Source organism: Ranitomeya variabilis, chromosome 1 (genome assembly GCF_051348905.1).
Source record: "Ranitomeya variabilis isolate aRanVar5 chromosome 1, aRanVar5.hap1, whole genome shotgun sequence".
Taxonomy (NCBI): Eukaryota; Metazoa; Chordata; class Amphibia; order Anura; family Dendrobatidae; genus Ranitomeya; species Ranitomeya variabilis.
In genome coordinates, this window is record NC_135232.1 from 384,756,765 (window position 1) to 384,781,369 (window position 24,605).

The 24,605-nt window shown below is 46.0% G+C and overlaps 1 protein-coding gene across 1 annotated transcript in view; it reads right to left on the reverse strand.

The window, feature by feature from the left end:
• Nucleotides 1-24,605, reverse strand: part of LOC143794044 (transmembrane channel-like protein 1) — a 256,399-nt gene that overhangs the window by 90,709 nt on the left and 141,085 nt on the right. The window contains exon 14 of the mRNA XM_077280943.1: nt 23,635-23,763. Coding sequence (XP_077137058.1) covers nt 23,635-23,763 — 129 coding nt within the window. The remainder of the gene's footprint in view (nt 1-23,634; nt 23,764-24,605) is intronic.

The window sequence follows — 24,605 nt, forward strand, 5'->3', positions numbered from 1 at the left end:
TGATATTGCCTTGCTAGCTGGAAGCTCTGGGGTGCAGAGTGGCTCCTCCGCACCGTGAGTCGGTGCAGGGGTCTTTTTGCACACTCTGCGTGGCTTTTTGTAGTTTTTTGTGCTGACCGTATAGATTCCTTTCCTATCCTCAGTCTATTTAGTAAGTCTGGCCTCCTTTGCTGAAAACCTGCTTCATTCCTGTGTTTGTGACTTTCCTCTTAACTCACAGTCAATATTTGTGGGGGGCTGCCTTTTCCTTTGGGGAATTTCTCTGAGGCAAGGTAAGGCTTTATTTTCTATCTTTAGGGGTAGTTAGCTCTTAGGCTGTGAAGAGGCGTCTAGGGAGAGTTAGGTACACTCCACGGCTATTTCTAGTGTGTGCGATAGGATTAGAGTTTGCGGTCAGCAGAGATCCCACTCCCCAGAGCTTGTCCTGTTTTCTAGTTTAACCATCAGGTCATTCCAGGTGCTCCTAACCACCAGGTCATAACAGTACAGCTGGCCCACAAAGTGTTAATGCATCTCAATAGAGGGATAAGAGAAGTTCTGAGACCATTTTTTTTTCTCTGCAGTGTGTTTTGTCTTTCTTTTCCCCTTAACCTCTGGGTGGTTCAGGACTCAGGTGTAGAGATGGACATTCAAGGTCTGTCCTCTTGTGTTGATCAACTCACTGCAAGGGTACAAAGCATTCAAGATTATGTAGTTCAGAATCCGATGTTAGAGCCTAGAATTCCAATTCCTGATTTGTTTTCTGGGAATAGATCTAAATTTCTGAATTTCAAAAATAATTGTAGACTGTTTCTTGCTTTGAAACCTCGCTCCTCTGGTGACCCCATTCAGCAAGTGAAAATCATTATTTCTTTGTTACGTGGCGACCCTCAAGACTGGGCATTTTCCCTTGCGCCAGGAGATCCTGCATTGCTTAATGTAGATGCGTTTTTTCTGGCGCTTGGATTGCTTTATGATGAACCTAACTCTGTAGATCAGGCAGAGAAAATCTTGCTGGCTTTGTGTCAGGGTCAGGATGAAGCGGAGGTATATTGCCAGAAGTTTAGAAAGTGGTCTGTGCTTACTCAATGGAATGAGTGTGCCCTTGCGGCAATTTTCAGAAAGGGTCTTTCTGAAGCCCTTAAGGATGTTATGGTGGGGTTCCCCACGCCTGCTGGTCTTAATGAATCAATGTCCTTGGCCATTCAGATCGATCGGCGCTTGCGTGAGCGCAAAGTTGTGCACCATTTGGCGGTATCCTCTGAGCAGAGGCCAGAGCCTATGCAATGTGATAGGACTTTGACCAGAGCTGAACGGCAAGAACACAGACGTCAGAATGGGCTGTGTTTTTACTGTGGTGACTCCACTCATGCTATCTCTGATTGTCTTAAGCGCACTAAGCGGTTCGCTAGGTCTGTCACCATTGGTACTGTACAGCCTAAATTTCTTTTGTCCGTTACTCTGATTTGCTCTTTGTCGTCCTACTCTGTTATGGCATTTGTGGATTCAGGCGCTGCCCTGAATTTGATGGACTTGGAGTTTGCCAGGCGCTGTGGTTTTTTCTTGGAGCCCTTGCAGTATCCTATTCCATTAAGGGGAATTGATGCTACGCCTTTGGCCAAGAATAAACCTCAGTATTGGACTCAGTTGACCATGTGCATGTCTCCTGCACATCAGGAAGATATTCGCTTTTTGGTGTTGCATAATTTGCATGATGTGGTCGTGTTGGGTTTGCCATGGCTACAGGTCCATAATCCAGTATTGGATTGGAAATCAATGTCGGGGTCCAGTTGGGGTTGTCAAGGGGTACATGGTGATGTTCCGTTGTTGTCAATTTCTTCCTCTACTCCTTCTGAAGTCCCTGAGTTTTTGTCGGATTACCGAGATGTATTTGATGAGCCCAAATCCAGTGCCCTACCTCCTCATAGGGATTGTGATTGTGCTATTAATTTGATCCCTGGTAGTAAATTTCCTAAGGGACGACTTTTCAATTTATCTGTGCCGGAACACGCCGCTATGCGGAGTTATATAAAGGAGTCCTTGGAGAAAGGACATATTCGCCCGTCGTCGTCACTGTTGGGTGCAGGGTTCTTTTTTGTGGCCAAGAAGGATGGTTCTCTGAGACCTTGTATAGATTACCGCCTTCTTAATAAAATCACGGTCAAATTTCAGTACCCTTTGCCTCTACTGTCTGATTTGTTTGCTCGGATTAAGGGGGCTAGTTGGTTCACCAAGATAGATCTTCGAGGGGCGTATAATCTTGTGCGTATTAAACAGGGCGATGAATGGAAAACAGCATTTAATACGCCCGAGGGCCATTTTGAGTACCTGGTGATGCCATTCGGGCTTTCTAATGCTCCATCTGTGTTTTAGTCCTTTATGCATGACATCGAAAGTATTTGGATAGATTCATGATTGTATATTTGGATGATATTTTGGTCTTTTCGGATGATTGGGAGTCTCATGTAAAGCAGGTCAGAATGGTGTTCCAGGTCCTTCGTGCTAATTCTTTGTTTGTGAAGGGGTCTAAATGTCTCTTCGGAGTTCAGAAGGTTTCCTTTTTGGGCTTCATTTTTTCCCCTTCTACTATCGAGATGGATCCTGTTAAAGTTCAGGCCATTTTTGATTGGACTCAGCCTACATCTGTGAAGAGCCTTCAGAAATTCCTGGGCTTTGCTAATTTTTACCGTCGCTTCATCGCTAATTTTTCTAGTGTTGTTAAACCGTTGACTGATTTGACTAAGAAAGGTGCTGATGTGGTGAATTGGTCCTCTGCGGCCGTTGAGGCTTTTCAGGAGTTGAAACGTCGTTTTTCTTCGGCCCCTGTGTTGTGTCAGCCAGATGTGTCGCTCCCTTTTCAGGTCGAGATTGATGCTTCTGAGATTGGAGCAGGGGCTGTTTTGTCTCAAAGGAGTTCTGATGGCTCTGTGATGAAGCCATGTGCTTTCTTTTCTAGAAAGTTTTCGCCTGCTGAGCATAATTATGATGTTGGCAATCGGGAGTTGTTGGCTATGAAGTGGGCGTTCGAGGAGTGGCGACATTGGCTTGAGGGAGCCAAGCATCGCGTGGTGGTTTTAACGGATCACAAGAATCTGACTTATCTCGAGTCTGCCAAACGGTTGAATCCTAGACAGGCTCGATGGTCGCTGTTTTTCTCCCGTTTCAATTTTGTGGTTTCATACCATCCGGGTTCTAAAAATGTGAAGGCCGATGCCCTTTCAAGGAGTTTTGTGCCTGATTCTCCGGGAGTTTCTGAGCCGGCTGGTATTCTCAAAGAGGGGGTAATTCTGTCTGCCATCTCACCTGATTTGCAGCGGGCGCTGCAGGAGTTTCAGGCTGATAGACCTGACCATTGTCCAGCGGAGAAACTGTTTGTCCCTGATAGATGGACTAGTAGAGTTATCTCTGAGGTTCATTGTTCGGTGTTGGCTGGTCATCCTGGGTTGTTTGGTACCTAAGATTTGGTGGCTAGGTCCTTTTGGTGGCCTTCCTTGTCACGGGATGTGCGTTCTTTTGTGCAGTCCTGTGGAACTTGTGCTCGGGCCAAGCCCTGCTCTTCTCATGCCAGTGGGTTACTTTTGCCCTTGCCAGTCCCGAAGAAGCCTTGGACGCATGTTTCCATGGATTTTATTTCAGATCTCCCTGTCTCTCAAAGGATGTCGGTCATCTGGGTGGTTTGTGATCGCTTCTCTAAGATCGTCCATTTGGTACCCTTGCCTAAATTACCCTTCTCCTCTGATTTGGTTCCATTATTTTTCCAGCATGTGGTTCGTTTGCATGGCATTCCGGAGAACATCGTGTCGGGCAGAGGTTCCCAGTTTGTTTCAAGGTTTTGGCGGTCTTTTTGTGCTAAGATGGGCATTGATTTGTCTTTTTCTTCGGCTTTCCATCCTCAGACAAATGGCCAAACCGAACGAACTAATCAGACTTTGGAGACCTATCTGAGATGCTTTGTTTCTGCTGATCAGGATGATTGGGTGACCTTCTTGCCATTGGCTGAGTTCGCCCTTAATAATCGGGCCAGTTCGGCTACTTTGGTTTTGCCTTTTTTTTGTAATTCTGGTTTTCATCCTCGTTTTTCTTCAGGGCAGGTTGAGCCTTCGGACTGTCCTGGTGTAGATTCTGTGGTGGACAGGTTGCAGCAAATTTGGACTCATGTAGTGGACAATTTGACATTGTCCCAGGAGAAGGCTCAACGTTTCGCCAACCGCCGTCGCCGTGTTGGTCCTCGACTTCGTGTTGGGGATTTGGTTTGGTTATCTTCTCGTTATGTTCCTATGAAGGTTTCTTCTCCTAAGTTTAAGCCTCGTTGCATTGGTCCTTATAAGATTTCTGAAATTCTCAACCCTGTGTCATTTCGTTTGGTCCTTCCAGCTTCCTTTGCCATCCATAATGTGTTCCATAGGTCGTTGTTGCGGAGGTATGTGGCGCCTATGGTTCCCTCCATTGATCCTCCTGCTCCGGTGTTGGTTGCGGGGGAGTTGGAGTATGTGGTGGAAAAAATTTTGGATTCTCGTATTTCGAGATGGAAGCTCCAGTACCTGGTTAAGTGGAAGGGCTATGGTCAGGAGGATAAATCCTGGGTTGTTGCCTCCGATGTCCATGCTGCCGATTTAGTTCGTGCCTTTCATTTGGCTCGTCCTGATCGGCCTGGGGGCCCTGGTGAGGGTTCGGTGACCCCTCCTCAAGGGGGGGGTACTGTTGTGAATTCCGTTCTCGAACTCCCTCCTGTGGTCATGAATGGTACTTCGGCGAGTTCTGTCCGTGGACTCCCTCTGGTGGCTGTGAGTGAAACTGCTGGTTCTGAGGTTGTTTCCTCAGCTGCCCTCGTTTGCAGCTAGGCTGATTTTTCTATTTAACTCCACTCAGATCGTTACTTCATGCCAGCTGTCAAAGTATCGGTACTGGTTCAGATCTCTCTTGGATCTTTCTGATGACCTGTCTACTCCAGCAGAAGCTAAGTCCCTGCTAGTTCATTTGTTGTTCATTGTGTACTGAATAAATGTATTAGTACTTGCTAAGTTCTAGTCCAGCTTGCTAACATGATATTGCCTTGCTAGCTGGAAGCTCTGGGGTGCAGAGTGGCTCCTCCGCACCGTGAGTCGGTGCAGGGGTCTTTTTGCACACTCTGCGTGGCTTTTTGTAGTTTTTTGTGCTGACCGTATAGATTCCTTTCCTATCCTCAGTCTATTTAGTAAGTCTGGCCTCCTTTGCTGAAAACCTGCTTCATTCCTGTGTTTGTGACTTTCCTCTTAACTCACAGTCAATATTTGTGGGGGGCTGCCTTTTCCTTTGGGGAATTTCTCTGAGGCAAGGTAAGGCTTTATTTTCTATCTTTAGGGGTAGTTAGCTCTTAGGCTGTGAAGAGGCGTCTAGGGAGAGTTAGGTACGTGCCACGGCTATTTCTAGTGTGTGCGATAGGATTAGAGTTTGCGGTCAGCAGAGATCCCACTCCCCAGAGCTTGTCCTGTTTTCTAGTTTAACCATCAGGTCATTCCAGGTGCTCCTAACCACCAGGTCATAACAGGTACCTTGGAGTTGGTGTCACGTCGGTTTTGGTGGCCCAAGATCCGACAGGACGAGGTCTCATACGTGTCAGCTTGTACCACGTGCGCTAGGACTAAGACGCCCCGCTCCCGTCCTGTTGGCACACTACTTCCTCTCGAGGTATCTAGTAAGCCATGGACGGAAATCTCCATGGATTTCATCACTGATTTGCCCTCATCAGCTGGAAACACGGTCATCTTGGTGATTGTTGATCGGTTTTCTAAAATGTCGCACTTTGTGTCTTTGCCTGCGTTGCCTAACGCTAAGACTCTGGCCCAAGTATTTGTGCAGGAGGTGGTCAGACTTCATGGGGTTCCATCTGACATCGTGTCTGATAGGGGGTCTCAGTTTGTGGCAAAATTTTGGAGAGCGTTTTGCTCACGGCTGGGAATCAAGCTATCTCATTCTTCGGCGTTTCATCCTCAGTCAAATGGTCAGACTGAGCGTATGAACCAAAATTTGGAACAGTACTTACGCTGCTTTGTCTCTGATAACCAGGAGGAGTGGTCTACCTTTCTTCCTTTGGCTGAGTTTGCCATCAATAATCACCGCCAGGAGTCGTCTGGGGAGTCTCCGTTTTTTGTGTTTACGGGCTACATCCTCAATTTTGTACCTTGAGTCAGAGGGTCTCTTCCGGCGTTCCGGAGGAGGACCAGTTAGAAACACAATTGTCATCAGTCTGGAGGAGAGTTAAACAGCGCCTGTTGAGTGTGGGTGCTAGGTACAAACGTGTGGCTGACTGTAGGCGTGTGCCAGGTCCGGACCTGAGTGTGGATGACTGGGTGTGGTTATCCACAAAAAACATAAGACTCAAAATACCATCTCTTAACTTGGGTCCACGGTTTATTGGTCCATTTAGGGTCACCGCCGTCATTAACCCAGTAGCGTACCGATTGGAGCTCCCTACGGTGTATAAGATACACAACGTGTTCCACAGGTCTCTTCTAAAGAAGGTGGTGGGTTCTGTGGACGCGGCGCCTATGCCACCTCCTGTCTTGGTGGATGGTAATTTGGAGTTTGAAGTCTCCAAGGTGGTTGACTCTTGTGTAGTGTGTCGCACTTTACAGTACTTGGTACATTGGTGTGGTTATGGGCCTGAGGAGAGGTCCTGGGTACCAGCCTCGGACGTTCATGCTGACCGGCTGGTCAGGTTGTTTCACCGCCGTCATCCGGACAAGCCGGGTCCTATTAGCCGTGAGGGCCCTGGGGTCCCTCGTAGAAGGCGGGTTACTGTCATGTCGGACGCTGTTCAGACCAGGTCGTCCGACAGACAGCGGTATTTCCGCTTCTGACCACTATTTGCTCATTGGCGTCGGCTAGATTTTGTCTAGCTGTTCTGGGGTTAATTTACCTGATCCTCGGATTGGAAGCTGGGCCATGCCCACTGCCTTTAAATAGCTCTCCTGATCATTGGGCGTCGCCAATTATAGCTTCTGTCTTGTGCGTTGTTATCTCGGTCTGGTGAGGAGAGCTGGTGGTTGGAGATTCGTTGCTGGTGGTGTATTTTCCTTTGTCTTATTTACTCCTTCCTATTTTTGTATTTATTTTGCCCTGCACATTTATAGTGTATTCCTGAGTGACTGCGGCGTGGTGTATATTTTCCTTTATCCTTGTCTGTCCTAACTGTGGGTATTGGGGAATAACATCTTCACTGGGTGGTGGGCTGAGGTTTCAGCCTAGGGCTGAGCTCAGGAGACAGGGTGAGGTTCGAGGCCTGGACATGCACACCTTCAGTGTAAACTTCAGGCAGAGGGTCAGTCAGGATTTCCCTAGTCTGAGGGAAATTGCAGGGGCCCGGGTTATTAGCTCTCGCTCACCTAGCATCTCCCTGACAGCATGATAAAACATTCAAGGCGTGTGAGACAAGCTCAGGCCAGTAATCCATTTTTGAAGACCAAAATGTGAAAGGGTAAAAACCCTCCCTGATGGTATTGATATTCAGTTCTAGATATTCCTGCTCCATCCTCTCCATTCATTCACTAAGTGTCAGTCTTGTGCTGGTGCATGAGGTGGTCTAAAAAAATATCAAAGGACTCTGTTGTGAATTTGCTTTTTGCTCCCTCTAGTGGTTACTGTTGTGAATTTGGATTCTGGGCTCCCCCGGTGGCTACTGGTGGAATTGAACTGGTGTCTTCATCTTCTTTGTTCACCTGTTCCCATCAAGATGTGGGAGTCGCTATATAACCTTGCTGCTTTGTTAGTTGCTTGCCGGTCAACAATGTTATCAGAAGCCTCTCTGTGCTTGTTCCTGCTCCTAGACAACTACTAGATAAGTTGGACTCTTGTCCATGTTTGTTTTTGCATTTTTGTTCCAGTTCACAGCTGTAGTTTCGTTACTGTGTCTGGAAAGCTCTTGTGAACAGGAATTGCCACTCTGGTGTTATGAGTTAATGCCAGAGTTTTAAAGTAATTTCTGGATGATATTTTGATAGGGTTTTCAGCTGACCATGAAAGTGTTCTTTCTGTCTTCTGCTATGTAGTAAGTGGACCTCAAATTTGCTAAACCTATTTTCATACTACGTTTTGTTATTTCATCTTAATTCACCGCCAATACATGTGGGGGGCCTCTGTCTCCTTTCGGGGTATTTCTCTAGAGGTGAGCTAGGACTAATATTTTCCTCTGCTAGCATTATTTAGTCCTCCGGCTGGTGCTGGGCATCTAGAATCAACGTAGGCATGCTACCCGGCCACTGCTAGTTGTGTGTTAGGTTTAGTTCATGGTCAGCTCAGTTCCCATCTTCCAAGAGCTAGTTCCTATATATGCTGATGCTATGTTCTCTTGCCATTGAGATCATGACAGTTTGACCGGCCCACAAAGTGTTAATTGTTTGGGCTGAAGCAGGAGATAGAGAAGTGTTTAAGGGAAATTTTTTTTTTTTTTTTTTTTTTTCCCTTCAGAGTTTTGCTGCCTAGCCCTTAATTGCTGTCTAGCTGCTTCTTACCTCCTCTTAACCCTTGAATGGCTCTGTGTCCACCTGTTTGTAATGGATCTTCAGAGTGTAACTGCAGGTTTGAATAATCTCGCCACGAAGGTACAAAATTTGCAAGATTTTGTTTGTCATGCACCTGTATCTGAGCCGAGAATTCCTTTGCCGGAATTTTTCTCGGGGAATAGATCTGGGTTTCAGAATTTTCGAAATAATTGCAAATTATTTTTGTCCCTGAAATCTCGCTCTGCCGGAGACCCTGCACAGCAGGTCAGGATTGTGATTTCCTTGCTCCGGGGCGACCCTCAAGACTGGGCTTATTCATTGACACCAGGGGATCCTGCGTTGCTCAATGTAGATGCGTTTTTTCTGGCCTTGGGGTTGCTTTATGACGAACCTCATTTGGAGCTTCAGGCAGAAAAAACTTTGATGTCCCTATCTCAGGGGCAAGATGAAGCGGAAATTTATTGCCAAAGATTCCGTAAATGGTCTGTGCTTACTCAGTGGAATGAGTGCGCCCTGGCGGCGACTTTCAGAGAGGGTCTCTCTGATGCCATTAAGGATGTTATGGTGGGGTTCCCTGTGCCTGCGGGTCTGAATGAGTCCATGACAATGGCTATTCAGATCGATAGGCGTTTGCGGGAGCGCAAACCAGTGCACCATCTGGCGGTGTCCACTGAGAAGTCGCCAGAGAGTATGCAGTGTGATAGAATTCTGTCCCGAAGCGAGCGGCAGAATTTTAGACGGAAAAATGGGTTGTGTTTCTATTGTGGTGATTCTACTCATGTTATATCAGCATGCTCTAAGCGCACTAAAAAGCTTGATAAATCTGTTTCCATTTGCACCTTACCGTCTAAGTTTATTCTATCTGTGACCCTGATTTGCTCTTTGTCATCTATTACCACGGACGCCTATGTCGACTCTGGCGCCGCTTTGAGTCTTATGGATTGGTCCTTTGCCAAACGCTGTGGGTATGATTTAGAGCCTTTGGGGACTCCTATTCCTCTGAAGGGGATTGACTCCACCCCATTGGCTAATAATAAACCACAATACTGGACACAAGTAACTATGCGTATTAATCCGGATCACCAGGAGATTATTCGCTTTCTGGTGCTGTATAATCTACATGATGATTTGGTGCTAGGATTGCCTTGGCTGCAATCTCACAACCCAGTCCTCGACTGGAGAGCTATGTCTGTGTTGAGCTGGGGATGTAAGGGGGCTCATGGGGATGTACCTGTGGTTTCCATTTCATCATCTATTCCCTCTGAAATTCCTGAGTTCCTGTCTGACTATCGTGACGTCTTTGAAGAATCCAAGCTTGGTTCGTTACCTCCTCACCGAGAGTGCGATTGTGCCATAGATTTAATCCCGGGTAGTAAATACCCAAAGGGTCGTTTATTTAATCTGTCTGTGCCTGAACATGCTGCTATGCGAGAATATATAAAGGAGTCCTTGGAAAAGGGACATATTCGTCCATCGTCATCTCCCTTAGGAGCCGGTTTTTTCTTTGTGTCAAAAAAAGACGGCTCTTTGAGACCATGTATTGATTATCGGCTTTTGAATAAAATCACTGTTAAATATCAATACCCATTGCCGTTGCTGACTGATTTGTTTGCTCGCATAAAGGGGGCCAAGTGGTTCTCTAAGATTGACCTTCGTGGGGCGTATAATTTGGTGCGAATCAGGCAGGGGGATGAGTGGAAAACCGCATTTAATACGCCCGAGGGCCACTTTGAGTATTTAGTGATGCCTTTTGGTCTTTCAAATGCTCCGTCAGTTTTCCAGTCCTTTATGCATGATATTTTTCGCGATTATTTGGATAAATTTATGATTGTGTATCTGGATGATATTCTGATTTTTTCGGATGACTGGGACTCTCATGTCCAGCAAGTCAGGAGGGTTTTTCAGGTTTTGCGGTCTAATTCTTTGTGTGTGAAGGGTTCTAAGTGTGTTTTTGGGGTACAGAGGATTTCCTTTTTGGGATATATTTTTTCCCCCTCTTCCATTGAAATGGATCCTGTCAAGGTTCAAGCTATTTGTGATTGGACGCAGCCCTCTTCTCTTAAGAGTCTTCAGAAATTTTTGGGCTTTGCTAACTTTTATCGTCGATTTATTGCTGGTTTTTCGGATATTGCTAAGCCATTGACCGATTTGACTAAGAAGGGTGCTGATGTTGCTGATTGGTCCCCTGATGCTGTGGAGGCCTTTCGGGAGCTTAAGCGCCGTTTTTCCTCTGCCCCTGTGTTGCGTCAGCCTGATGTTGCTCTACCTTTTCAGGTTGAGGTCGACGCTTCTGAGATCGGTGCTGGGGCAGTGTTGTCGCAGAAAAGTTCTGACTGCTCCGTGATGAGGCCTTGTGCCTTCTTTTCTCGTAAATTTTCGCCCGCTGAGCGGAATTATGATGTTGGGAATCGGGAGCTTTTGGCCATGAAGTGGGCTTTTGAGGAGTGGCGCCATTGGCTTGAGGGGGCCAGACATCAGGTGGTGGTATTGACGGACCACAAAAATTTGATTTATCTTGAGACCGCCAGGCGCCTGAATCCTAGACAGGCGCGCTGGTCATTATTTTTCTCTCGGTTTAATTTTGTGGTGTCATACCTACCGGGTTCTAAGAATGTTAAGGCGGATGCCCTTTCTAGGAGTTTTGAGCCTGACTCGCCTGGTAACTCTGAGCCCACAGGTATCCTTAAGGATGGAGTGGTATTGTCAGCCGTTTCTCCAGACCTGCGGCGGGCCTTGCAGGAGTTTCAGGCGGATAGACCTGATCGTTGCCCACCTGATAAACTGTTTGTTCCTGATGATTGGACCAGTAGAGTAATCTCTGAGGTTCATTCTTCTGCGTTGGCAGGTCATCCTGGCATTTTTGGTACCAGGGATTTGGTGGCAAGGTCCTTCTGGTGGCCTTCCCTGTCACGAGATGTGCGAGGCTTTGTGCAGTCTTGTGACGTTTGTGCTCGGGCCAAGCCTTGTTGTTCTCGGGCTAGTGGATTATTGTTGCCCTTGCCTATTCCTAAGAGGCCTTGGACGCACATCTCGATGGATTTTATTTCAGATCTGCCTGTTTCTCAGAAGATGTCTGTCATCTGGGTGGTGTGTGACCGTTTCTCTAAGATGGTCCATTTGGTTCCTCTGCCCAAGTTGCCTTCTTCTTCCGAGTTGGTTCCTCTGTTTTTTCAAAATGTTGTTCGTTTGCATGGTATTCCTGAGAATATAGTTTCTGACAGAGGGACTCAATTCGTGTCTAGATTTTGGCGGGCATTCTGTGCTAGGATGGGCATAGATTTATCTTTTTCGTCCGCTTTCCATCCTCAGACGAATGGCCAGACCGAGCGGATTAATCAGACCCTGGAGACATATCTGAGGTGTTTTGTGTCTGCTGACCAGGATGATTGGGTTGCTTTTTTGCCATTGGCGGAGTTCGCTCTCAATAATCGGGCCAGCTCTGCCACTTTGGTGTCCCCGTTTTTCTGTAATTCGGGGTTTCATCCTCGATTTTCCTCTGGTCAGGTGGAATCTTCGGATTGTCCTGGAGTGGATGCTGTGGTGGAGAGATTGCATCAGATCTGGGGGCAGGTGGTGGACAATTTGAGGTTGTCCCAGGAGAAGACTCAGCTTTTTGCCAACCGCCACCGTCGTGTTGGTCCTCGGCTTTGTGTTGGGGATTTGGTGTGGTTGTCTTCTCGTTTTGTCCCTATGAGGGTCTCTTCTCCTAAGTTTAAGCCTCGGTTTATCGGCCCGTATAAGATATTGGAGATTCTTAACCCTGTTTCCTTCCGTTTGGACCTCCCTGCATCCTTTTCTATTCATAACGTTTTTCATCGGTCATTATTGCGCAGGTATGAGGTACCGGTTGTGCCTTCCGTTGAGCCTCCTGCTCCGGTGTTGGTTGAGGGTGAGTTGGAGTACGTTGTGGAGAAAATCTTAGACTCTCGTGTTTCCAGACGGAAACTCCAGTATCTGGTCAAGTGGAAGGGATACGGCCAGGAGGATAATTCTTGGGTGAATGCATCTGATGTTCATGCCTCTGATCTGGTTCGTGCCTTTCATAGGGCCCATCCTGATCGCCCTGGTGGTTCTGGTGAGGGTTCGGTGCCCCCTCCTTGAGGGGGGGGTACTGTTGTGAATTTGGATTCTGGGCTCCCCCGGTGGCTACTGGTGGAATTGAACTGGTGTCTTCATCTTCTTTGTTCACCTGTTCCCATCAAGATGTGGGAGTCGCTATATAACCTTGCTGCTTTGTTAGTTGCTTGCCGGTCAACAATGTTATCAGAAGCCTCTCTGTGCTTGTTCCTGCTCCTAGACAACTACTAGATAAGTTGGACTCTTGTCCATGTTTGTTTTTGCATTTTTGTTCCAGTTCACAGCTGTAGTTTCGTTACTGTGTCTGGAAAGCTCTTGTGAACAGGAATTGCCACTCTGGTGTTATGAGTTAATGCCAGAGTTTTAAAGTAATTTCTGGATGGTATTTTGATAGGGTTTTCAGCTGACCATGAAAGTGTTCTTTCTGTCTTCTGCTATGTAGTAAGTGGACCTCAAATTTGCTAAACCTATTTTCATACTACGTTTTGTTATTTCATCTTAATTCACCGCCAATACATGTGGGGGGCCTCTGTCTCCTTTCGGGGTATTTCTCTAGAGGTGAGCTAGGACTAATATTTTCCTCTGCTAGCATTATTTAGTCCTCCGGCTGGTGCTGGGCATCTAGAATCAACGTAGGCATGCTACCCGGCCACTGCTAGTTGTGTGTTAGGTTTAGTTCATGGTCAGCTCAGTTCCCATCTTCCAAGAGCTAGTTCCTATATATGCTGATGCTATGTTCTCTTGCCATTGAGATCATGACAGGTTACTAGTTTTTTGACTCTGGTTTTTCTGTCATTCCTTTTATCCGCACCTGGGTCGTTAGTTAGGGGTGTTGCTATATAAGCTCCCTAGACCTTCAGTTCAATGCCTGGCAACGTAGTTATCAGAGCTAGTCTGCTGTGCTCTTGTCTACTGATCCTGGTTCCAGTTATATCAGCTAAGTCTGCCTTTTGCTTTTTGCTATTTGTTTTGGTTTTGTATTTTTGTCCAGCTTGTTCCAAATCTATATCCTGACCTTTGCTGGAAGCTCTAGGGGGCTGGTGTTCTCCCCCCGGACCGTTAGACGGTTCGGGGGTTCTTGAATTTCCAGTGTGGATTTTGATAGGGTTTTTGTTGACCATATAAGTTACCTTTCTTTATTCTGCTATCAGTAAGCGGGCCTCTCTGTGCTAAACCTGGTTCATTTCTGTGTTTGTCATTTCCTCTTACCTCACCGTTATTATTTGTGGGGGGCTTCTATCCAGCTTTGGGGTCCCCTTCTCTGGAGGCAAGAAAGGTCTTTTGTTTTCCTCTACTAGGGGTAGCTAGATTCTCCGGCTGGAGCGTGTCATCTAGAATCAACGTAGGAATGATCCCCGGCTACTTCTAGTGTTGGCGTTAGGAGTAGATATATGGTCAACCCAGTTACCACTGCCCTATGAGCTGGATTTTTGTATTCTGCAGACTTCCACGTACCTCTGAGACCCTCGCCATTGGGGTCATAACAGTTTGCCAGGCCAGTATTAAATGTTTAATGCGTTGCAGAAGAGGGATTATAAGAAAGAAGATTCTGAGTTTTTTTTTTTTTTCTTTCTTCTTCCCCTTTACCTCAGAGTGGCTATGCTTGCTGCAGACATGAATGTCCAGACCTTGATTACAAGTGTGGACCAGCTGGCTACTCGTGTGCAGGGCATACAAGACTATGTTATCAGAAATCCTAGGTCAGAACCTAAAATACCGATTCCTGAACTGTTTTCCGGAGACAGGTTTAAGTTTAGGAATTTTGTGAATAATTGTAAATTGTTTTTGTCCCTGAGACCCTGTTCATCTGGAGATTCTGCTCAGCAAGTAAAAATAGTTATTTCGTTCTTACGGGGCGACCCTCAGGATTGGGCTTTTTTGCTGGCGCCAGGAGATCCGGCATTGGCTGATATTGATGCGTTTTTTCTGGCGCTCGGTTTACTTTATGAGGAACCCAATCTTGAGATTCAGGCAGAAAAGGCCTTGCTGGCTATGTCTCAGGGGCAGGACGAGGCTGAAGTGTATTGCCAAAAATTTCGGAAATGGTCCGTGCTGACACATTGGAACGAGTGTGCACTGGCCGCTAATTTTAGAAATGGCCTTTCTGAAGCCATTAAGAATGTTATGGTGGGTTTTCCCATTCCCACAGGTCTCAATGATACTATGGCACTGGCTATTCAAATTGACCGGCGGTTGCGGGAGCGCAAAACCGCAAATTCCCTCATGGTGTTGTCTGAACAGACACCTAATTCGGTGCAATGTGATAGAAAAACCGCAAATTCCCTCATGGTGTTGTCTGAACAGACACCTGATTTGATGCAATGTGATAGAATCCTGACTAGAAATGAGCGGAAAATTCATAGACGCCGGAATGGCTTGTGCTACTACTGTGGTGATTCTACACATGTTATCTCAGCATGCTCTAAACGTATAGCTAAGGTTGTTAGTCCTGTCACCGTTGGTAATTTGCAACCTAAATTTATTCTGTCTGTAACTTTGATTTGCTCACTGTCGTCTTATCCTGTCATGGCGTTTGTAGATTCAGGTGCTGCCCTGAGTCTTATGGATCTGTCATTTGCTAAGCACTGTGGTTTTACTCTTGAACCATTAGAAAATCCTATTCCTCTTAGGGGTATTGATGCTACGCCATTGGCAGCAAATAAACCGCAGTATTGGACACAGGTTATCATGTGCATGACTCCTGAACACCGCGAGGTGATACGTTTCCTGGTTTTACATAAAATGCATGATTTGGTTGTTTTAGGGCTGCCATGGTTACAGACCCATAATCCAGTCCTGGACTGGAAGGCTATGTCAGTCTCAAGTTGGGGCTGTCGTGGTATTCATGGGGATTCCCTGCCTGTGTCTATTGCTTCTTCTACGCCTTCGGAAGTTCCGGAGTATTTGTCTGATTATCAGGATGTCTTCAGTGAGTCTGAGTCCAGTGCACTGCCTCCTCATAGGGACTGTGACTGTGCTATAGATTTGATCCCAGGCAGTAAGTTTCCTAAGGGAAGACTGTTTAATCTGTCGGTACCTGAACATACCACTATGCGTTCATATATCAGGGAGTCTCTGGAGAAAGGACATATTCGTCCGTCTTCTTCCCCCCTTGGTGCGGGATTCTTTTTTGTGGCAAAAAAGGACGGATCTTTGAGACCTTGTATTGATTATCGGCTTTTAAATAAGATCACTGTCAAATTTCAGTATCCTTTACCGCTGTTGTCTGACTTGTTTGCCCGGATTAAAGGTGCCAAGTGGTTCACCAAGATAGACCTTCGTGGTGCGTACAACCTTGTGCGCATTAAGCAAGGTGATGAATGGAAAACCGCATTCAATACGCCCGAAGGTCATTTTGAGTACTTGGTGATGCCTTTTGGGCTCTCCAATGCGCCTTCAGTTTTTCAGTCCTTTATGCATGACATTTTCCGGAAGTATCTGGATAAATTTTTGATTGTTTATCTGGATGATATTTTGGTTTTTTCTGATGATTGGGATTCGCATGTGGAGCAGGTCAGGTTGGTCTTTAAAATTTTGCGTGAAAATTCTTTGTTTGTCAAGGGCTCAAAGTGTCTCTTTGGTGTACAGAAGGTTCCCTTTTTGGGGTTCATTTTTTCCCCTTCTGCTGTGGAGATGGACCCAGTCAAGGTCCGAGCTATTCTTGATTGGACTCAGCCCTCGTCGGTTAAGAGTCTTCAGAAGTTCTTGGGTTTCGCTAACTTCTACCGTCGTTTTATCGCTAATTTTTCTAGCATTGTGAAACCGTTGACGGATATGACCAAGAAGGGCTCCGATGTAGCTAACTGGGCTCCTGCTGCCGTGGAGGCTTTCCAGGAGTTGAAGCGCCGGTTTACTTCGGCGCCTGTTTTGTGCCAGCCCGATGTCTCACTTCCCTTTCAGGTTGAGGTGGATGCTTCAGAGATTGGAGCAGGGGCCGTTTTGTCGCAGAGAGGCCCTGGTTGCTCTGTTATGAAACCTTGTGCCTTTTTCTCCAGGAAGTTTTCGCCTGCCGAGCGAAATTATGATGTGGGCAATCGGGAGTTGTTGGCCATGAAATGGGCATTTGAGGAGTGGCGTCATTGGCTCGAGGGTGCTAAGCATCGTGTGGTGGTCTTGACTGATCACAAAAATCTGATGTATCTCGAGTCTGCTAAACGCCTTAATCCGAGACAGGCCCGCTGGTCATTGTTTTTCTCCCGCTTTGATTTTGTTGTCTCGTATTTACCAGGTTCAAAGAATTTGAAGGCCGATGCTCTTTCTAGGAGCTTTGTGCCTGATGCTCCTGGAGTCGCTGATCCTGTTGGTATTCTTAAAGATGGAGTTATCTTGTCAGCTATTTCTCCGGATCTGCGACGTGTGTTGCAGAGATTTCAGGCTGATAGGCCTGAGTCTTGTCCACCTGACAGACTGTTTGTCCCGGATAAATGGACCAGCAGAGTCATTTCCGAGGTTCATTCCTCGGTGTTGGCAGGTCACCCGGGAATTTTTGGCACCAGAGATCTGGTGGCCAGGTCCTTTTGGTGGCCTTCCTTGTCAAGGGATGTGCGGTCATTTGTGCAGTCCTGTGGGACTTGTGCTCGAGCTAAGCCTTGCTGTTCTCGTGCCAGCGGTTTGCTCTTGCCCTTGCCTGTCCCGAAGAGACCTTGGACACATATCTCCATGGATTTCATTTCTGATCTTCCGCTATCTCAGGGCATGTCCGTTATCTGGGTGATATGTGATCGCTTCTCCAAGATGGTCCATTTGGTTCCTTTGCCTAAGCTGCCTTCCTCTTCCGATCTGGTTCCTGTGTTTTTCCAGAACGTGGTTCGTTTGCACGGCATCCCTGAGAATATTGTGTCAGACAGAGGATCCCAGTTCGTTTCTAGGTTCTGGCGATCCTTTTGTAGTAGGATGGGCATTGATTTGTCGTTTTCGTCTGCTTTCCATCCTCAGACTAATGGACAGACGGAGCGAACCAATCAGACTTTGGAGGCTTATTTGAGGTGTTTTGTCTCTGCTGATCAGGACGATTGGGTGACATTCTTGCCGTTGGCTGAGTTTGCCCTTAATAATCGGGCTAGTTCCGCCACCTTGGTTTCGCCTTTTTTCTGCAACTCTGGTTTCCATCCTCGCTTTTCTTCGGGTCATGTGGAGCCTTCTGACTGTCCTGGGGTGGATTCTGTGGTAGATAGGTTGCAGCGGATCTGGAATCATGTGGTGGACAACTTGAAGTTGTCACAGGAGAGGGCTCAGCGCTTTGCCAACCGCCGCCGCGGTGTGGGTCCCCGACTACGCGTTGGGGATTTGGTATGGCTTTCTTCCCGCTTTGTTCCTATGAAGGTCTCCTCTCCCAAATTTAAACCTCGTTTTATTGGGCCTTACAAGATATTGGAAATCCTTAATCCTGTATCTTTTCGTCTGGATCTTCCTGTGTCGTTTGCTATTCACAATGTATTTCATAGGTCCTTGTTGCGGCGGTACATTGTGCCTGTAGTTCCTTCTGCTGAGCCTCCTGCTCCGGTGTTGGTTGAGGGCGAGTTGGAGTACGTGGTGGAGAAGATCTTGGATTCTCGCCTCTCCAGGCGGAGGCTTCAGTACCTGGTCAAGTGGAAGGGCTATGGTCAGGAGGATAATTCCTGGGTGGTCGCCTCTGATGTTCATGCGGCCGATTTAGTTCGTGCCTTTCATGCCGCTCATCCTGATCGCCCTGGTGGTCGTGGTGAGGGTTCGGTGACCCCTCACTAAGGGGGGGGTACTGTTGTGAATTTGCTTTTTGCTCCCTCTAGTGGTTACTAGTTTTTTGACTCTGGTTTTTCTGTCATTCCTTTTATCCGCACCTGGGTCGTTAGTTAGGGGTGTTGCTATATAAGCTCCCTAGACCTTCAGTTCAATGCCTGGCAACGTAGTTATCAGAGCTAGTCTGCTGTGCTCTTGTCTACTGATCCTGGTTCCAGTTATATCAGCTAAGTCTGCCTTTTGCTTTTTGCTATTTGTTTTGGTTTTGTATTTTTGTCCAGCTTGTTCCAAATCTATATCCTGACCTTTGCTGGAAGCTCTAGGGGGCTGGTGTTCTCCCCCCGGACCGTTAGACGGTTCGGGGGTTCTTGAATTTCCAGTGTGGATTTTGATAGGGTTTTTGTTGACCATATAAGTTACCTTTCTTTATTCTGCTATCAGTAAGCGGGCCTCTCTGTGCTAAACCTGGTTCATTTCTGTGTTTGTCATTTCCTCTTACCTCACCGTTATTATTTGTGGGGGGCTTCTATCCAGCTTTGGGGTCCCCTTCTCTGGAGGCAAGAAAGGTCTTTTGTTTTCCTCTACTAGGGGTAGCTAGATTCTCCGGCTGGAGCGTGTCATCTAGAATCAACGTAGGAATGATCCCCGGCTACTTCTAGTGTTGGCGTTAGGAGTAGATATATGGTCAACCCAGTTACCACTGCCCTATGAGCTGGATTTTTGTATTCTGCAGACTTCCACGTACCTCTGAGACCCTCGCCATTGGGGTCATAACAGGACTCACTGAAATTGCTTCTTCCACTTCTTATTTTGGCGTTGATGAATTGACATGCAAGAGGTTGGAAGTCTACAGCGGCGATGCACACGGTGTGCCTCATTGCTGTCTTGGGGAAAAGCTCTCTTAAGGTTGTGTAAAAGCGTGGTTCAATACTACAGCATTTGTGGTCCCTTTCCAGAGCGGGAAGCATCTGACAAAATTTGGTCTTATAACGTGGATGTAATAGAGTGGTGACCCAGTAGTCAGCACAATTTCGAATCATAACTATACAGGGATCATGTTGCAGATAGAGCAGCAAGAAGGCACTCATATGTCGCGCTCTTCCATGAGGTCCAAGCCCATGCTGTGTTGGTGGCTGGGTAACACTGATGCTTGTTTCCTCCATCCCCTCCCACCAACTATGAAAAACAGAGAAGGGATGATTATCCTCTTCATCTTCTGATAGTTGCATGCCCATTACTTCTTCCTCCTCCACATGTTCCTTGGATCATGCATCTTCACTAACAGTTTGTCTGTTATTACCAGCCCCCTTAATCGCAGTAATCCACCCTCCATTGGCATCCGCATGTGTGACGTCAGTCTGGAACTTAGAGACGATGTTATCCCTTCCGCATCCTCCTCTGCTTCCTCCTCTTCCTCTGGGACCACCACCTCTTCCCGCAGGCAATTCGAAGTTTACTCCAGCATATAGATGACCAGAATAGTAATGCTGATGACGTCGTTGTCAGTGCTAACCATCTTAGTAGCCATTTTGAAACTGTGCAGTAGGGTGCAGAGAGCCTTACTCTGTAAATGTGATATTCGCCACATCTGTACAGCATTGGCCCAGGCTATACGACATGACACACTGCGTCAGGGCGAGTTGCTGCTGCTACAGTCTCTGCAACATGTGCAGACTGGAATTACATCCTGTTGGCACATCGATTATCAACCTGTAAACTGGCATGGACAAAGACCTCTGTATCAATGCAAGTCGATGATCTGAGGGTGTGAATAGCAGAAGTGAACACACAGCTTCCATACTTTCTGCAGCTCCCAGACCAGGATAGTGGAAGAGAAAATGCTGTACCACCAGGTTGAGGATGTGAGCCATGCAAGGCACGTTTGTCAGCTTGCCTCGCCATAGGGTCACCACCAGATTTGCACTGTTATCGGACACGGCATTCCCTAGATGCAGGTTCAGCAGAGACAGCCATTGCCCAAACTTGGCCTGGAGAGCTGTCCACAACTCTTCAGCTGTATGACTGTGATCTCCAAGGCATGTCAATTTTAACACTGCCTGATTGCGGTAAGTGCTGGCTGTGCAGTATGGCGTTGGTGGTGATTCACTCTGCACTGTTGGAAAGAGTGTCTCATTAAGGCAGAGGAGGTAGAGGAGGAGGCAGAAACAGTGGAGGAAGTGTGAAATATAGAGGGTTGTCCTGAAAGCCTTGGGGAATCCAAGACTTGAGGAGCAGCGCCTGCCCCTACAGCCACCAGAGTCACCTATTGCCCAGTTAGTGAGATGTAACGCCCTTGGCCATTCTTACTCGTCCAAGTGTATGTGGTGAAATGCCCCCTGGCAGACATAGATTTAGTAAAGGAACAGGTTATGTTGTCTGTGACATGCTAGTGTAGTGCAGGCACAGCTTTCTTAGAAAAGTAATGGTGACTGGGCAACTGGTACAGGGGGACTGCAACGGCCATCAGCTTTTGGAAACTGTCTGTATCTACCAGTTGGAAAGGCTGCATTTCCGTGGTCAACAGATTGGAGATGGTGGAGTTCAACCTCTTAGATTTTTGATACGTAGGAGAAAACAATCTTTTAAGTGACCAAAACGGCAGGACCATGGGCTGGCTGCAGTGCTGAGAGAGGGCAGAGTACAGTGAATCGGACAAACTGCTGGACCATGAAGAAGGTGCAGGCGGAGATGTTATGGTGGATTTAGAAAGTTGTGATGTGCTCATTCTCTGAGATTGGTCAAAAACAGCAGGCATATCCACTTCCATTACAGCTGACAGGGGGCTCTCAGTCAGAGTGACTGGAGCAGGTAAAGAACCCGAGTTTAAGCTGTCGGAGACCTGTGTCACAATATTGACATGGTAACAGAAGATGAGGAAGAAGCGATTGATGGGGCGGCTGATGGTTGTGGAGGTCCATTGGTCCACTTTTTAAAGCAGGGGTATTACCAGAGTAACGCATGTTGATTGTGTATGTAAAGTTTCATACATGCAATAGTCAAATTATTGCATTTCTTCCCTCTGCGGACTGTACTGGGTGTGATATTCAACTCAGAAAAACACAGCACATGATATCCTCCTGATCACAGCTGGGAACCATATCCTCCAGTTTACAGTCATTAAACACGCCAGTCCACCTCCTGAGACCAGTTGCCATGGGCGACTGCACCGCTGTGTACTCTGTGGGGTGCCAAGCTTTTCAACGGCTTTGGATGTTTGGCTCCGCTGGCCTGTGTTGCCTCACACAGGTGGAGCGCTGCAGAGCCTTCTGCTCTGTACTGCTCCAAACACTAGACTGACATTGTCTCTGAGCCTGACAGACCCAAACCCTATACTGCAGGGTTTTTAACTAGAATCTGGGGCCTTCAGCCACATGGAAAACCCATCCAGGAATGAAATGGACTGCACCACTACCATCCTGCAATCTGTTTAAAAATACAGAGCAGGTTTTCCATAAATCTGCCTTGGACAACCAGCATGTCCAAGACCTCTACTCATGTTACCTCACATGTAACACCGGTCACTGCCTCACACCATGGAATAGAAATTTGTGACTCTGAGGATTGTACTGTGTGTGATGTTAAGGTGGAGGAAAAGGAAGATAGGCCACTTGATGCAGCGCTTGCCATCCAATGGAGCACATGCTCTTTCTGGCCCTAATCTAGAAGGCGTACCCCTGTGCGGCTGCCATAGAAATGGAGTAGAGTAGCCTGTCCAGTAACAGATGTTGTTAGTGGCCTTTGGATAGGATGAGACGGTGTTTGTTCAGTTGCGCTTTCATTAACATTAACACCTAACCCATGTACACATCAAACACCAAGCCTATTCTTAATTGCTACATGACCTCGCTTTTTTCCCCTTATGTTGTATGTACCCTTCCCCTCTTGTAGGCTGCTGTTTCACAACCTTAGGCCCACATCTGTCACTAATTGAACAATCAACATTTATTTTATTACATAGTGTGCCTGAACAACACTGTTAAGATTTTTAAGAGGAAATGTGGTCTTCGGATTTCTCACTGCAACACAGTTTTATCCCAAATGATTTGGATTAGCAAATTGGGCCTCCTGGCTGAACCCCAACATTAGGTCTAACAATTTTTAAGTAGAAATCTAGCCTTCTGATTTCTCACTGAAACATAGTTTTATCACAAACAATTTGGATTAGCAAATGGGGCCTCCTGAAACTGCATCATAGTTTTAGCACGATATAGTTAGATGCTGGAAGATCAATTTCACACAGGACAGGATCCTATCTAGCTAACTGCGCAACTCACCATGCGACTTCTGTCGCCCTCCATGTGCGTGGACACACTCAGGATTCCTCTTTGCATCCAGGCTTCTTTGAAAACTCTGTTAAAACCAGTTTTGACAGGATATACGTATTTCCCAGTATGCCAGTATAATTGTTCTGATGAAGGTCCGGACGTGGACCGAAAACGTTCAACTTTTGTCTTGATGGATGCACATTGAATAAATAACTATCCACGCTAAAGTATTTTTGAGTGCCAAGTTTCTCTATTGTCCCTATTGTCTAGCTAACTGACAAGTTCACTTTCAGCAGCAGCAGCAGGAGCACCTTCCCTGTACTGTAACACTGAGAAAATGGCACCAGCAAAACAAGATGTCCGCTTTTTATATGGCTAAGGACATGTGAGTTCAGCAGCCAATTGCGGAAGACCTTGTGTCATGATGTTGTGGATGATTCCTGCACCCTGATTGGCTGCCGGAAGGTACACACTTTAATTTATTAAAGATAAAAAGAAGAAAAAAAAAGAATTACACTCCGCATCTCGTCTGACCTAGACACATCCCCACCACTCTTCAAACACGTCCCCATCATACAGGACCACTATATTAGCCAAAGTCATAACAAAAGAATTAGTGGAAATGCAATAATTACAGGACTGTGACCAAATTTTTCCGACTTTGAGTAAAAATGCTAGGGAAACTGAACACGAATCCAAATATGCTATGTTCATGCCAAATTTGAGATTGGCAAATGTTTTCCAAGCAAGTTCGCTCATCTCTAATCATAATGCTCAACTCCACCTGCTTGTGCTCCTGTGCGGCCAGACAGGATACACCAATGATATGTCCGCCCCTGAGATCTTCCTATATTACCAACAGAGCATACTAAGCTCAATAGACAATTGATGTCACCTACAGGCTCTTTACAAAAGTTTTTTAGTGTCGATAAAGTTTTATTTTTCTTGCAAAATTTCAATAAATTGTTGACAATATGTTAAAAAAATGTAGCTTTTATGTTTGAGTAGGAAACCACACCAAAAGGTGTAATTCCATATGATCTATACAATAAATATAACTAAAGAAGAAAACCCTAGATCATAAGATTGAAATTGTAGACAAAATTGTTACATACCCATCCATACTCCAGATCCCAGCACCAGCAATAATTAAAAAAACGTACAAAAACGGCTTGTAGGAAGTCACCAGTTAATATAGTGACATAGGTCGTCATAATATCATTTACTGTAAGTCGTACAAATTCCTAGAATAAGAAGCAAATTGCAAAGATTTGACATTTGTGACAATTGTACTCAATACAATTAAATATATAAGATATAATATACGGTAATATAATAGCACAAGCTAGAGATCAATTTGCAAGCACAGGATTTTGGTCAATTGACTAATATGGTGAATGGTATGAACTAGGTTTTGTTTTGAAGTGCTAGGCAGAAGGCTCAGAGCTTCTGACTGAATGTGTTTAGATATTGCCCAGATGGCCGAGGATTTATTTTTGCACTATGATGCAGTATATTACAACAACAAAAAATTGCAGCCGGTTTGGAACTTATTCAACTGTATTGAAGTGGAAGTCCTTTCTGTATCAAGTATTTGAGAAGATTTTGAGGTAATTGACTCATATACAGTATATAGACATGTAAAAGTTTGAGCACCCATGGTCAAAATGACTGTTTATTGTGAAAAATATTTAGAATTGAGAGTCCTCAGTGGTTGATACCTTTTAATGGCTAACTGTTTATTGTGAACAGTTAAACAAGTTGAAGATGAAATGATTTCTGAAAGGCCTAAAGTTAGAGATGACACATTTCCTTTGTATTTTAGGCAAAGAAAAAAAAATACATACAGTATATATACTGTATATATAGATTTTTCATTTTCTACATTTTAAAAATTACAAAAAGTAAGTGGGCCAATGCAAATGTTTGGGCACCCTGCATGCATAGTACCTAGTAGAAACCTTTTGAAAGTATCACAGCTTTGAAACGCTTTTTGCAGCCAGCCAAGAATCTTTCCATTCTTGTTTGAGGGAGTTTCATCCATTCTTCCTTGGAAAATTCTTTCAGTTATGTGAGGTTTCTGGGT